The sequence below is a fragment of the Carettochelys insculpta genome, chromosome 4 (assembly GCF_033958435.1).
Source record: "Carettochelys insculpta isolate YL-2023 chromosome 4, ASM3395843v1, whole genome shotgun sequence".
Lineage (NCBI taxonomy): Eukaryota > Metazoa > Chordata > Testudines > Carettochelyidae > Carettochelys > Carettochelys insculpta.
In genome coordinates this window covers 138,159,018-138,175,236 of record NC_134140.1, presented here as the reverse complement: position 1 = coordinate 138,175,236, position 16,219 = coordinate 138,159,018, and the positions used below count along the sequence as shown (strand labels likewise).

Here is a 16,219-nt window from a genome sequence, read left to right as displayed (position 1 = left end):
GGGTGCGTGCGCGGCCGCCGCGCGAGTCCTGCTTCGAGCGGGCCGCCGCGGGCGGGCCCCTGCGGCTCTCTCCCCCCGTGGCTCGGCGGAGGTAGCCCTGGGTGCGCTGCAGCCCGGCCGCGCCCGCCCGCCCGCTCGCAAGCGAGGGCCACAGGGCCGTTCTCTGCCCGGCCCGGGGGCCGAACCTTAAATAGCCCCAAACCGCCCCCAGGCTGAAACCCCCGCACCCCCAAACTGCTCCCCCCGCCGGAAACCAGTCACACGGGGTTCGACCCGTCCGGCCTTTTCCTTTAAATAAACCCGCCACCCCTTGAAAAAGGTAAGTGCTCCAGTACCCACCACGCAGAGACAGGTGAAGTGCCCCATGGCCCCTCTCCAGCGCGAGGCACGCCCAGCTCCCTGCTTCAACCCAATCCTCTTACCCCCAGAGCCCAACACCCCCCACACCCCACTCCTCCTCCAGAGCCCAGCACACCCCTCATAATCCAATGCTCACAACTCACCAGAGCAGCTCCTGCTACCTGCTTCTGCCTCCAAGCTCCAGGGAGCACTCCTGCAGCTCTGAGCATCTTACTGCTCAAAGAGCCGCATGGCAGGGGTAGCTCTTACTACTCCACAGCATTGAAACAACAGGACTTAATTTAATTGGTTTAACAGCCATTAAACCAATTAAATCGAGTACTGCACTGTCAGAGCTGCAGGCAGCAGCAGTGAGAGCCACCAATGGCTTCTTAAAAAGCCTCATGTGGCTCAGAGCCACACAGCCACCTTTTAAAAATGGTGGCACTGCTAGCATCACAGACCAAATAAAAAGGCTCCATGGGTCGGATTCTGGCCCACAGGCCCTGGCTTGGACACCCCTGCTTTAACTTACCCATCCGCAATAATTTTTGGCCTTTTCTGCTCAGAAGACAGTGGAAGTTCAGACCATTTTAGATTTTAGGATTACTTATCCTAGTCAAATTACAATTCCCAGTGTGTTAATTTATCTCCACTGCTATGTTCAGACCTAAAGTATCCCTAAACCTTATTTGCTAATAGTCTCAACTCAGTTGCCTCCAAACAAACAATATTAACACTTCTCTTGGGATCAGTAGTGGGAGATCTCATTTACCTCAGAAGAGCAACTCTGTTGTTACTGTCAAATTCTTTCAGCACCCGTTACAGGACCAACTCACTGTTTTTCCCTCACTTATGAGTGATGGTTTGAAACCTTAATTTTCTACCACCAAAACCCATCTATTTTAGTTTTCTTAGATTTCACAAATTAGAAATGCATTTTTTGCTTTTGAAATCTGGTTTAACCCCATCAAATTCTCTCACTTCCCCCTACCCACCCCTGCCAAAAAATCTTGCTAGAAAATAGGGCATATCCACAATTTCCAGAATTTGCATTGTTTTTGTTAGAAAAAAGCACTATGTTATCAACTTCCAATTTTCAGAAGTTTGCAGATGGATGTATTTCACATCACTCTCTATAAATCCGTATTCTTATCTCATGTACTGAGGCAATAAATGTAGGAGAAGGTCTACATACCAGTTTTCACTGATAACATTACTGTAAAACGTTTATTTTAAATTTTGCTAGCCTGCGTGCTTCACCTGATTGCAACTGACAAAGAATACTTTGTTTTAACAACCTGGTATAATTTAAAAATTTCAAAAGTCCTCATATTGCAATATCTATTAGTAGAGTATGTCTGGTGACATACAAAATTAGAGTGGTAATACCTGGTTACTACACAGCTTATAAATGATATCCACAAAAAAAGGTGTGAAAAAGTGTCTGAACATTTTAAATATTATCTTCTATGGCTTTATGGAGTTTGTTGGGACATCTTTGTATACTGATAAATAACCTTAAACCTCCATAATAAGCCTCAATAACAGACTGATTACTGAAGTACCAGCTCATAAACTGCCTCAAGTAATTTTTTTTAAAATAAGCACATTTTTCCAACAGCAAGGATAAGTCCATGCAAACAAGCTGGGGAAAGCAATCTATGTCTTTAAAACACATCACGATGGATTAACATGGTATATTTTCATTAAACAGCCAGAACTCAAGCTGATATTTAAAACATTTACTGTTTCATCATCAAAAGTTCTCTACAGAAGGATGGCAATACTATTTCAGTGCATGTTATATGGAAAAATCATACCTCTCAAGCATCTAGCCTAGAAACCAGAGACTAATTAGTGCACATGATCAAGAATACAAGGCTATCAATGCAAAGAATGTACAGAAAAATGCACAGCTATTAAAATATAACAGATTCTGTGACCCAAGTGGAAGAGTAGCAAGGCATTACATTGATAACTACGAAAGCAATGTTGGTATGGGAAAAACAGAACCCATTTCTTAGGCAACTGAGTGGGTCAGATCATAGAAAGAATTCAAGAATCTGAGAAGTTGTCAAAGCCACAAGTGCTAACTTCTGGGCTACAGCAAATACTATAACGAGCCACTGGCTTAGGAGATTTTCAAAAGCATGTCAGCTACTTAGCTGAACAAAACACTGAAAGCCAATGAGACATGCCCTTAACTCAGGCACTTTCGAAAACTTCCATCTCACTTATGAGATTCTTCTGTTACGTCTTTGCAGGTGGGTGCAACGCTGTTTGCTGAAGAGTCAGTTTCTGCACACTTAGGACTTCATTCTTCAGTTACTTTACAGCTCTGGAGGACATTGCTCCAAGCGCCTGTGCACAACATTGTGTGGCCTTAGTGACTGACAGGCAGCTGTACACACCCAACTTCTGTCCCTATGTAGTAGACTAAGCATCTTGAACATATCATACCACATATGTAACCTTCATGATCATCAGACTTCAGACAGTTTTATAGCTTATTCACATCCTTTAAAATAAAATAATTCTTTTTCAAACAGATAAAGCAAGATCCACTTTGTGCTTTGTGTACTGAAGCACTGGTAATTAAGATCTATGTAATTAATTTTTATCATGCCTGCACAGTTAGCTAATCTTCATTTTTTTTAAAAAGTTGAATAAAAATATATTTTATAAGTATTTTGGTCAGCTTTATTGATACATTTATTACAGTCAACCTGGCTAATCTGCATTAATCCACTGAGTATCACAATCAGTGCCTAATAAGTAAGATTTGTGTCAATTAAAAACAGACAATTGAGAGGTATGCAGAAAACTTGTCTTCAGTATTTTAAATTACAGGTGATATAGCCTTAGGGAACAAGAATTATGATTATTATAGATAATACATGAACTGAAAGTCACTAGGAAAACACTTCAGTCAACGACTTGCAAAAAAAGCTGTGTGTGAACTGTACTATATATTAATATAGTAATCATTTTCTAAGATAAATTAAATACCCATGATTTAAGCGAGAGTCTACACTTAAAGCCATTCTACTCAATATATAATATGTATAAAATAAATTAAAAAAGGGAAGCAGGGAAAATATTTGTATATGCTGCAAACAAACATATCAGTAGTTCCATAAATGAACATTTTACCTTCCTTTCGGTAAAATGCGAAAAGTTGACAAAGACGACCAAAAACATACAATACCTATAAATAGAAACACTAACAATTTTGAAAATGGAATTCAATCAGTTTCTCACCAATGCAATTTAAATATTGCATTTTATAGCATCAACAATAAAACTTACACGTAAGAGATGGGTATGTCACAACCACTCAAGAGCTGAGAATAAAAAGGGGAAGTACCCTTTAAGAATGTCGAAACCATAGGAATCAGATCCCAAAAAATAATTACTTGCTTACTGGCAGAACAGATGTCCCATCCCCAAGCGAGTGGCATCAACACCTCAATTGTAGTGACATAAGAGCAGCACAGTCTACAATTAGTACTGCCATCCATTACCCATACCCCAATCAAAACACACTGACAAGCTACACATTTGGTTATTGGCAATGTTGCCATTTTGGTAGAACAACTGCTTACTTCCTCTCCTTTGTACATCATATTTTAGTCACCAAGGTCAAGAGGGAAAAAAAGATACATTTTATCCTTAACCCAATATTAATTTTCTTTTTTTAAAAAAAGAAAAACAAAAAAAAATTTTCAAAACTTTCGCAAGGAAACCAATTTTAAAATTCTTGTTCCATCATTTATACGTAGCATAAATACAAAACAGAATGGAACAAACAATTAAAATTTTAAATGACTAAAGAGATACTCAGCATATTTAGATAAATGTGAAAACAAAGTCTGTTTCCAAACTTTAAAAAACTTGAAACCCATCAACAAGTCAGCAAAGGTAATACACTTACAATTAACAAGGTGAAAAGTAGTATCTAAAATACACCAAGAGGCTTTCTATGCTATTTCTTCATATTGCCCATTCTCTGGTTTGTATGGATGGCCACTGAATGACAAGATGTCTATGATAGTTCCGTACTCAACTCCTTTCACCACTGCTGCCAACTGAAGTCGTCATTGCTGCCAAAGACCAAAAAAAATCCTAGGATAGTAGCAAAGATGACGGTATTCCCTGTGAGGACAAGTGCGCATGCTCCCCACAGAATCTGTGGATGAGGGAAATTTAGTTACCTCTACAGAGAACTAGACAGATGACACAACCAAATGAAACAAACAGAGCAGTATGCAAAGTCAATGAACGTTGTCTGTAGTGTAACAATTCACTGATGCAAGGATGAATATGTTGTGATTACACGTGAACCACAAAAGGTACAGAACAGTGACATATTTTAATAATTCTCTCGCCCTTGGTCTGGCACCAGAGCAGCTCCCCCTACATTTGCTAGCAATGGCAGAAGTGGTTTTTACTACCATCTCCTCTAAACTTACTCCATGCCTCAGTCCTAGACTTGCCTAAACAGAGAATTATAGAGGCAGCCCTCCAGGAAAAAGTTACTAAGAGCCAAAATAACTAAGTGGAATTTTCAAAAAAGATCTGAATGCTCATAACGCATTAAAATTAAGAGAAGTTGAGCACCTGATTCCCTTGGGCACCTTTGAAAGACACGCTATTTGTAGGTTTTCCTCTAGGAAAGAACTTTTTAAAAATATAAAAATATTTTCTGATTTTTTTTCAATGGAATTAAAGCAGATTAGATTTTCTTTTAACGGGTACAAGTGAAAGAATGCAAAGGAGTGTGGAGTGTTTTGAGGGACTGCAAGAACTACACACTGGTTAGAGTAAGGGCCACATTTTTTTCACAACTCTCCTATGATATCCTCTATTTTGTTTACAGAGCCTAACAAAAAAGGAAAAAAGAATAATCTGACAAACATGGAGAACAGCCCATAAATTGTGTCCACACTATTTGGAACACTTCTATTTTTGCTTACATGGGTAAGTTTTTACAGTTCTCTTATGTTTTCTTTCTTGAATGTTTGCAGTGTTATATACAGTGGGGGGGTTTTGTGCCGGTACTTGCCAGTATCCAATAATGGCACCTCAGCAGTCCCAGGAGTGGGACTGGTGGTTGGGGGGACAGGGAAAGGGTGGAGGGGGCAGACAGACAGCTGAGTACCACCACCTCTTTTTTTTTTTTTCTCTTTACAAAAGAGGCACTGGTTTTATACATTTCCATTAACTCAGGTACACTTTAAATATCTTTGTTTAAAAATTGTATCAAAACACATCAGCTAAACTTTAAGCTCACAACACATATTACACAATACAAGATAATCATTTAGCAAAGAACATGTTTCCATGTGGAAACATTACTAACCAGTTGTGCTCTGGCAAATACTATAGGTAGCCCAAACGCAGAGACGACAATTCCGGTTGTAAGAAATATTGCTAGTTCCTTGCAGGCATTACTTGTAGCATCTGTGTCATCTACTAATCTTCTTGCTATGCAGTATGGAATAGGAGAAAGGATGTAAAAAAACAGAACAAACAGTGGCCAGTATTGGCTGGGGAAAAAAAAAAAGACAAGAGTTAATATTCTAATTTCTCCACAGTAAATTATATTATTGCTTTTCATGATAAACGCTCTTATGTGTATATTTTTATCCCACCAGCCTGGGATCAGGAAAGTTTAAGAAGCCCATATCACACTGATTGCTGTAAAAAGCATATTAAGAACTCAATGAACTATAATACTAAAACCCCACTGCAAAGTTATAACCCCGATCAGGCAAAAATTTAAGAATGGGGCATTCCAAAATGAACTGACACTCATACTAGTTCCAATTCATTTACCTGGGAAGTAAAAGGTACAACCAAGATGGGGCCACCAATGAAAATGTGCTGTTAATAACCCCAAATGTTCATGTCCAGGGCTGTTTCACCTGACCTCAATTACAGTGGAAGAAAACAGGTTGAGAAGTTCTCAGAAGGTAACAGAGAAAGATCTCCATCTGCTCCTCCCTTTGCTTCATGAACTTGTATTGAAACATTTAAGACAAAACAAAAACCAGTGATAATACTAAAAGGTAATCATGTGCCAAGATCTTTTCACAGTTTAAATGTCCAAGTAAAACAATGCCATTTTGTATGTAATCCATACCTTCATAACATTTGGCAAGAATGATTTTATTACTGGCACTTAAGCAGATATGGTTTCTTAAGCACACAGAAGATATCTATCCACTGGTTTTCTGGGAACTTCACTGCATCATTTAAGAGAATCAGATATGATCAACTCCTCTCTGAATATTTTATGCAACCAAGCCAAGCTTTATAAGATTTAAAAGCTGCCCAGAAAAAAAATTGTGTGCGGAAGGAGAGACTTGTTCTCCACAGATATTTACAAAAAAAAAAAAAAAAAAAAAAAAAGTCATGGAATGGAATTAGTATCTCCATGATATTTTTTTAGAACCTAGAAAAGAAATACTTTGGCAGCTATTTTAAAGTGAGAGTTCACTCAATAAGGAGGTGGTTACGCAGATTATTTAACACCACACCTGGCATTCAACACTCAAAGTAGTAAAAAAGGATGCTACGGACCAAAATACAGACCCATGAAGACAACTTTTCCCATAACAGTGCTGATGTCATCCTACTGAGCAAGAGGTGTTTATATATATATTTTTTTAATTCAACCCTCATTTGGAAGGGAAAGACAATTTATCAGACAGTCGTGGTATACTGAAGTAATAGAAGAGCCTGCCATTGTTTTTCAATGAATCTAGAGAGACAAGGCAGATGAGATACGCATCTTTCACTGGACCAACTTGTGCTGCCAAGAAGGACTGTGAAGTTGGTCCAATAAAAGATACAACCTTGCCTTCCTTGCCTCACTAATATTCTGTGACCACCTCAGCTACAACACTGTGTGTATCAGCCAGTCTGTCAACTAGTCAACAGAGTTGTTGGACAAACTAGCAATATACTTCTGTTACCCAATCAAAGTGCCCGCAGTTATAAGAGAAAAGGATTTAAAGTATTTGAGAAACATTTTCTGATGCTTTACTTAATGGCTTGGATTTTGTAGAATCACAGTATACAAGAACTGTGAGGGACCTTGACAAGCCATCAAGTTCAATCCCCTGCACTTGGACCAAGCACCATCTAGATCAGAGGGGAACAAACTTTTTATGTCAGGCTCTTCTTTTGTCCCTACAATCGGCAGCCTCTCCCCCGCAACCTGTCTAATGTCATCTAAAATTATAGAAATTTCCATTATGTTCATTTGAAAAAAAAACCAAACCAAACCAAACCAAACTTTTGGCATGTGTGAGAAAGTAAGTCTGTAGAAGGAAAAATTTCATTAACTGATATATAAAAGTGAATACACAGACATTAAAGCAGTAACATATTTCAACATTTAATGAGATGAATGAGTCTGACACCCAGCAGCTGATCATACTACACTCCCTTTTATGAAGTTCCAAAACCTCGTGAGGCATCCAGCCCTCCACTCTGTGCACCCCAATCTAGATCATCCCTAACAGACGTTTGTATAACCTATTCTGAAAAGTCTCCAATGATGGTGATTCCACAACCACCTTAGGCAATTTATTCCACTGTTTAATCACCCTGATAGTTACAAATTTTTTCCTAATGTCCAACCTAAACCTCCCTTGCTGCAATTCAAGCCCACTGCTTCTTGTCCTATCCTCAGAAATTAAGGAAAATAATTTCTTCCCTCCTCCTTACAACAACCTTTTAGGTCTCCTCTCATTCTTTTTTCCAAACAAAATAAACCTTTTTTCCAAACTAAATTATTTCAATCTACCCTCATAGATCCTGTTTTCTAGACCTTTAAAATCATTTTATTGCTCTTCTTTGGACCTTCTCCAAATCTTTCCAGAAATGTGGTGCCCAGAACCGGACACAATACCTCAGTTGAGGCTTAATCAGCACAGAGTGGAAGAATTACTTCTCATGTCTTTCTCACACTCTAGTTAATATGCCCCAGAATGATGTTTGCTCTTCCCTTTTTGCAACTGTGTCACAGTGTAGACTCATATTTAACTTACGGCCCACTACAAGCCCTAGATCCCTTTCTGCAGTGCTCCTTCCTAGACAGTCAGGTCCAATTTTGTATGCATTAAATTGATTGTTATTTCCTAAGAATCAGATTTAAATTAAGCCTATCCTATATTCACATCAGTTGTTTCCATTTGCTAACCAACTAGTTCACAAGTTATTGTTTTATCAACATTTTCAATCCATAATCAAAATATTGCCTATAAGAACAGGCCAATGTGCACTAAAAGGATTTTCACTGCATTGCTGCTGGAAAACAGACTGTGCAGTAATGAAAGAGCATGAGACAAAAGTGTATTAAAACTGCACACATTACCTGTTGTACTGTGGCAGGGCACACCCAAGCATCAGGAACATTAATCCAATTGCTCCTCCGAAGGACAGACTAATCAAAGCTACAGGGAAAACCAAACAAAGAACAGGATAAGTATCAGAGCGGTAGCTGTGTTAGTCTGCGTCTTTGGGAACAACAAAAAGTCCTGTGGCACCTTATAGACTAACACATATTTCGGAGCATAAGCTTTTGTGGGCAAAGACCCGCTTCATCAGATGCATGAGTGGCCCCACAGGACTTCTTGTTGTTCTCAAAGAACAGGATAGTCAGTTTCTTGGATCATATGGAACTCTAATACACACTCTGACAGCACTGACCATTTTTTTGCTCTTGGCAAAGCTGATCAATATCTATACAGGTGAAGAATGTCACTGAGTTAAGAGCCTCTTCCTGCTGCATTCACAGACTTTCAAAGTCAAGGTGGAGAATGAAATATCTTTACTGAACCAATTTCTGTTGGTGACAGAAAGAAGCTTTTGAGTTCACACAAAGTACCCTACAACATCCAAGTCAACATTACTTTTACAGACATGTAACACCGATCAGTGGATGCCCTTGCAGTAGATTGGGACAAACTGATATTAGTCCCCCTTCTCCCTAGAATTTGCTTGATAGCGCATGCTATAATTAAGGCTGCAAAACAAACAGAAGGTATTTTGCATGTTTGAAGGAAATCTATTCAAATACATGACTTATGAGAAACTAGAAATGTTGATTAATTATGCAAATGGAGTCAACTTTGAAATATGACACAAATTATGCTTATTGAATTGAATATCCCACATCTAAGTTGCAAAGAAATGACTTGCATTCACTTGACACAGTAAGGCTATGGTTACACTAATGAGTTTTGTCAACAAAACCCGTGGAACGCCCACACACAAAATGTGCTTTGTTGACAAAACTCAGCACTTTTGCCAGCAGTGTTCTGCCTCTAAGCCATGAAGCTGCTGTCAATAGTCTGTGGACAAAAAAGCTGTGCGGATGCTCTGGAGGGCCCTTCTCGCGACAGGGCATCCAGAACGATAGGCAGCCCTGTCTGCTGTGCTTCCGGGGGCCTGGTTTGTCAAGAGAGGAGCTGGGCAGCCTGGGCGCTCTGGTGACAGAGCGGCATGCTCTTCTACTTGGCTTTTGTGTATGGCTGCACCCTGTTGTCGGGCAGTCTCTTCTGACGGTGACTTCTGTCGACATATCACTGTACGGCAGGGGTTCCCAACCTACGGGTTGGGACCCAAACATGGGTTGTGATTAAATTTGACGGTTGCCAGCAGCTCAGAGCTACACGTGGCTCTTGAAGCCATTTGCAGCTCTTTAACATGGTCACATCCAGCAGCTCTCTCTATTATTAGAGAAGCAATTATGCATTATAAAGACAGCTGTAATGGGGTTCAGGGATCCCCAAGCTCTGCACCCCATCTGCAGCAGGAGTGACTCTCACTGAGCAGGAGAACAGCAGGTTAATTAGCCAACAGGGCACAGCATCATACAGAGGTGTCAGTACAGCAATCAGAGACAGAGTCCAATCCATTTTGGGGAAAGAAGGCCCTGAGGGCCCCCACAAGCTGGGGCTTTGCCCCCTCCTTTGTCTCTCTCTCTCTCTCTCCCAGCCCAGACTAACTGCTTTCCACCTCCCAGTTTCAATTCAAAACCCTCAAGCTCCACATCCTCCTTTGTCTGCAGTACAGAGGTGTCACCTGGTCTCCTAGATTACCCTCAGCAGGAGCCCCACACCCTCTGTGAGCCCCACACCCACCCACCCTCCCACCCACATCAGCTTCTCCATCTTTGGTATTCATAGCCGTCCCAGGGAAGCCACTTAACAGACTCCTGCAGTAACTAATTTTCACCTCCCCTCCTCCCTTCTCCTCTTTTGTCCCCACTTCTGTTCTACACAGCTGATCTGACAGTTTTCATTTTTTTGTTTGTATCTCCTCCACAGCCCCTCCAGCTCTGAGTGTGGGGTTTAAGCTGGGGGAACGTGGGGGTGGAGCTGTTTGGAGATGAGGGTCTTTCCCCCACCACAACTCAATCAACTATAATAATAATTAACTACAATAAACACAGTGCTATTATGTTATTATTAACATATTTTCCCTTTTTCTATAAATTACTACTATGAATATATAAACATGAGGTTGTGCAATTTTGTTTTCTTGCCTCGGGCACAAAGTTAGTTAGGGCACTGCTTTCCTCCCCTCTTCTCTGCCCCATTTTTGAATTGTTGTGGGTCACCAAGTCTTCCTGAATTGTCAAAATGGGTCCCCATCTAGAAAAGTTTGGAAACTGCTGCTGTAATGTAACCCTAGCCTAAGATTTTAGTAAGCTTAAAGAACCCCAGTCTCTTTCAGATAAACTCATTGCCTTATGCTCATTTTGTTTCGTATCACTGGTCAGACTGATAATCATCCATAACCTTATGGTCTGAAACCTTTGTGCTTAAGTAATGTTTTAAATAAATGTTATGTCAGTCATATTTGCCTAAACAAGTGTCAAGTTGCAACACATATCTCATAATTTTTTTCACATTCATGGGTGTCCAAGTTTATATATGAAGTATGGTAACTGCATCTACTAGAAATCGTTTCTTAATTAGAAAATAGAAGCTATTCCCATTTATTGATGTTGAAGTGTAATTGGTTTAAATCCTCTTTTTTACAGCATACCAAATGATACACTCTTATAAAGCCGCTTGGTCATTTACCAAGGAAAACGTTAACTTCATCTACAGCCAGATTAAATTTTACAGTTACTGTACTTCATAGATTTACATCTTGTCTGGATTATCATTTGTGTATTAAGTAGGATTCACTCAAGTCTGCTGAACTCAAGTTGTCAGATTTTTTTTCACTGATTCCAAGCCATTAGACGATTATACACAAACATTATTTCTCATCTGTTTGATATTTAAGATCATATTTGTTGGTATTACAATAAAAGGTTCTGAATGTTTATATTTATCACAACACATAAAAGTAAACTTTAAAATAAAATTGCATTAGATGAAGTTGTGAATGTAATTCAAACTGAGGCTTTCACTAGGGTGACCATCCATCCCATTTGTGGCAGAATGGTCCCATATTTGGGGTGCCAAAAAAGCTTCCCTACTTATTTTAGAAAAGGGACTAATTGCCCCGTATTTTTCACCAGCAGCTGTAGCTTCTGGATGGAGAACAGGGAGACAGCAGGTTAGCCTATTTCCCCTTCCTTGGGGCTCAGGGAAGCAGGGGGAGCATGGGTGGCTCCCCCATCCCTGCTGCCCCCGCCTGGGCTCAGGGACGGTGTGGGGGGAATCACCATAGCTACCCTGTCCCTGCTGTTTCCTCAGGGCTTGGGGAAGGCAGGGGATTTGCGGGGGAAGCGCCATGGCTGCTCCTAGGAGCACAAGAGGCTGTCACAGCTCAGCGAGGGTGGGCAGCTGCTACCTCCTTCCTGACTCCCTGGTGCTTGGAGAAGCTACCCCTCCGCCCCATATCTCCCTGTCTCGTATTTGGGAAAGGGAGATACGGTCACCATAGCTTTCATCTCTTTCTTACTACATACTTTCACCTATTAATACTTAAAAAACAAAGATGATGCAAGTGGAACTGCCATATCCACTTTGGGATTTTCTGAAGCACAAGAAGAGTTATTGGTCCCTTAAGGTAACCATATGGGATTACTTTATTAATCCTACCGTGAGGAAAATATAACTTAACTTGGGCAGTAGCATTAAGATAACTATGAGAATGAAGAGTGGTTTCTCATAAAACTATGTGGTATATACAATTTCCCCAAGAACAGAGTCAGAAAATAAAATAGAAGTGATCAGGAGTTTTTGGAATTGTAAAATATGTTTTCTTTTCATGTTTTTAAAAACTGACTATGTAGTTTATTGATTGAGTGCAAAGCCCACTAGAGTTAACAAAAACTCTGACCTCAAAGGACTCTGAATCAAGCCCTACGTTAATTTGGCAGCATTCTGTATACAGTACATTGTACTGTTTACCCTGTACTCTCAATCATTAGTTTCCTCTATTTATATGAGTCATTTAAAAAAAAAATAAGAAAATACAATTATGCAGGAAAAGTCAATGAAAGATCTCAGGAGCACCTTTTAGCTCATTTAAAATTTTAAAATTAAGGAATTATTAATATAAGAACATTTTAAATCTGATGTTAAACCTGTTCTCCTTAGAAGTTATTGGTTTGCGTAATATGCTTTTTGAGGTGAATGACAGATCAAGAAGCTGAAATCTTACCAATTCTTAACCAACAAAGCAGCAGAAACGTAGCACTTTAAAGACTAACCAAATGATTTATTCGGTGATGAGCTTCCGTGGGACAGACCCACTTCATCGGACTGATCTTTAAAGATTAGTCTTTAGCGTGCTACGTTTCTGCTCTCTTGTTTTGCTGGAGTACAGGGTAACACAGCTACCCCCTTACAGTGCTTAGGCAGTCAGCTGCCTTCGCTTTAAACCTGTCCTTAAGTAACGTACTGAGATCAAAACCAACAGCGAGTCCTGTGGCACCTCACTGACTAACAGATCTTTTAGGGCACCAGCTTCCATGGGCTTATGCGCCAACGGACCCGTTGGCCTATTGGGTGCCCGGGGACTCCTTGTTTTCGCGAGGCAGACGAGCGCGGCCGCGCCGGCACCGAGGCCGGTGAGTTCACTTTACGGAAGCGCAACTCCCCTACTCCCAGGGGAGCTCCCGTGCCCGAGCGCTCTCGTTCCTGCCCGCGGATCACTCCGCGCGCGGCGACACCCGCTGCGGGAGGTGCCGAGCGGGCCGGACGCGCTGCAGCCGCGCTCGAAGGGGAGACTGGGCGGGGGGCGCCCTTCCGGAGGAGCCCGACCCAGGCAAGCGCGTTCGTCCCGCGCAAACCCGGCTCCCGCCCGTGCGCTCAGCCGCGCCACGGGGCGCTAAGCGGGGCGGACCCGACGGGCTGCGGGAGGGCAGCGCTTGCCCGCGCCCGCGAGGCTTGGGCCGGGCCGGGCCGGGCCCCCGGGCAGCGCGCGCGATCGGTGCCCCGCGACCAGCCGGGGCCGGACCAGGGACCCTGCCCGGCGCTGGGCGAAGCTGGGACACGGGGTCGCGGGTCAGCCCCGGCCCAGGCCCCAGGCCCCACCCCCCGGGCCCTCGGCACCTTTGATCCCGGCCATAGCGCCGCCGCCGCCCCGCACACCGAGCAGGCCAGACCCAACCCCGGAAACGCGCGGCGAGGCAACACTTCCGGTTCCGCGTGCGCGTGCGCCAACACCGCCGCGCGCGCACTCGCCGTCACGTGACAGGCCTTGCGCTGGGGCCCCGTAAAGGGCCAGTGTCGCCCCGGAGTCCTTAAAGGGCCAGGCGCAGCAAGTTTCGCAGGCTGCCGTCCCGCCCCTGCAGCCCGGCCTGCGGGGCTCCCTGCAGATAGTGCCACAGCCCCGGCTCCGGGAGCCCTGCCGGGGGAGCCCCCCACACAAAGCACGTTCCTTTCTCTCCAGCCGCCGGGGCCAGGTGACATGGGCCAGTCTCACCTGCTGCGGAAGACACAGCAGAAGAGCCCCACTGCACTTCAATCTCCCTCCACACTCAGCTACCTCTACACTAGCCCAAACTTCAAAGTGGCCATTTCGAAGTTTACTAATGAAGTGCTGAAATACATATTCAGAATAAACACATATTAGCATGCCGGCAGCTGTGCACTTCGAAATTGCCGTGGCTCGTCCAGATGGGGCTCCTTTTCGAAAGGACCCTGGCAACTTCGAAATCCCCTTATTCCTATCTGCTGTTAGGGCTAGTGTAGACGTAGCCAGAATGTTTTTGGAGATAAGGAAATAGGACGATCAGTGTACATGGGATCGAACTAGTAGTAGGCATCCTTCAGTCTCCATAGACTATGGATCGCGCCCTTTAAAGTTTCAATTGAGGACTTCATTTACAGCGTCTGTTGTGACTATAAAGACCCACACGAGAGTGACAGTCCTTGCTGCATCTCTTGCAGATGTAGTGGGTGTCTGGCAAGTCCTTATTGTGCTTTCGGTGCGCTCGCTTCTCCTTTGCTAGCTGTCTGATCTTCAACTCGCCCTTCTGGAGGCCCTTGTGTAACCCCTGCCTCCATCTGCTGCGGTCATCTGCTAGATCTTCCCAGTTGTCCAGCTCGATGTCTACCTCTCTGAGGTCTCTCTTGCAGACATCTTTGTAGTGCAACTGGGGGCGTCTGGGAGGTCTTTTGCCAGAGGCTAGCTCACCATACAGGATGTCTTTTGGAATCCTTCCATCGTTCATCCTGTGGACGTGGCCAAGCCAGCGGAGTCGACGCTGCCTGAGGAGGGTGTGCATGGTTGGGATTCCAGCTTGCTCAAGGACGGCAGTGTTGGTCACTCTGTCCTTCCATGATATTCCAAGGATGCGCCTGAGGCAGCGCAAGTGGAAGACGTTCAGCCTCTTTTCCTGGCGGGCACACAGGGTCCAAGTCTCGCTGCCATAAAGGAGGGTGCTGAGGATGCAGGCTCTGTAGACTTGCATTTTGGTGTGAGTGTACAGCTTGTTGTTATTCCACACTCTCTTGCTGAGTCTGGACAGAGTTGTGGCCGCTTTTCCGATCCTCCTATTTAGCTCAGTGTCCAACGACAGGGTGTCAGTGATGGTGGACCCTAGGTAAACGAACTCGTGGACAGCCTCTAGCGTATAGTTGTCAATGCTGATTGATGGGGATTCAGCAACATCCTGACCGAGTACGTTCGTCTTCTTTAGGCTGATGGTAAGCCCAAAGTCCTTGCACGCTTTGGAGAACCGATCCAGCAGTTTTTGAAGCTGGTCTTCTGTGTGAGACACTACAGCAGCACCGTCTGCGAACAGCATGTCTCTGATGAGGACTTCTCACACCTTAGACTTAGCTTTCAGCCTTGCAAGGTTAAACAGTTTCCCATCGGATCTTGTGTGCTGCAAGACGCCCTCTGTTGAAGATCCAAAGGCATGTTTCAGGAGAAGTGTGAAGAAGATCCCGAACAATGTTGGAGCAAGCACGCATCCTTGTTTGACGCTGCTCCTGATTCTGAAAGCATCCGATAATGCGCCGTCATATTGGATGGTTCCTCTCATGTTTTCGTGGAACGACTGGATCATCTTCAGTAACCGTGGAGGACAGCCTATCTTGTGGAGCAGTTTGAACAGACCATCCCTGCTGACCAAGTCAAAAGCCTTGGTCAAGTCAATGAAGGCTATGTAGAGTGGCTTTCTCTGCTCCCTGCACTTCTCCTGCAGCTGCCTTAGAGAGAAGACCATATCAACGGTAGACCTCGATGCCGTCGAGCTCCTACCAGTCATGGACGAACTGGACCAAGAGCCGACTGTGGATGAACTGAAGAGAGCCATCAACAGCATTGCAGCTGGAAAGGCCCCTGGTCAGGATGGTATACCACCAGAGGTAATCAAATATGCCGCAGACACACTCCTGGAACCCCTGCATGAGCTACTGTGCCTGTGCTGGAAAGAGGGTGCGGT

The 16,219-nt window shown here is 43.4% G+C and overlaps 1 protein-coding gene and 1 long non-coding RNA gene across 3 annotated transcripts; one reads left to right on the top strand and one right to left on the bottom strand.

Annotated features, from left to right (window-relative positions):
• The first annotated feature begins 222 nt into the window (after positions 1-222).
• On the top strand, positions 223-12,709 carry LOC142012898 (uncharacterized). Of its 2 annotated transcripts, XR_012645498.1 has the most exons (4): positions 223-319; positions 5,222-5,322; positions 6,259-6,413; positions 11,405-12,709. It is a non-coding gene; the product is annotated as an uncharacterized LOC142012898 (long non-coding RNA). The 2 variants fall into 2 exon arrangements; XR_012645497.1 differs by lacking the exon at positions 11,405-12,709 and having other exon boundaries at positions 6,259-8,679.
• Positions 2,841-13,956, bottom strand: LEPROTL1 (leptin receptor overlapping transcript like 1). The gene is made up of 4 exons (XM_074993934.1): positions 13,878-13,956; positions 8,729-8,807; positions 5,705-5,891; positions 2,841-4,531 (listed from the first exon to the last, which is right to left on the bottom strand). The coding sequence occupies exons 1-4, from the start codon at positions 13,891-13,893 to the stop codon at positions 4,415-4,417; spliced, it is 399 nt and encodes a 132-aa protein (XP_074850035.1). The 5' UTR covers positions 13,894-13,956; the 3' UTR covers positions 2,841-4,414.
• Between the last annotated feature and the right edge of the window lie 2,263 nt (positions 13,957-16,219).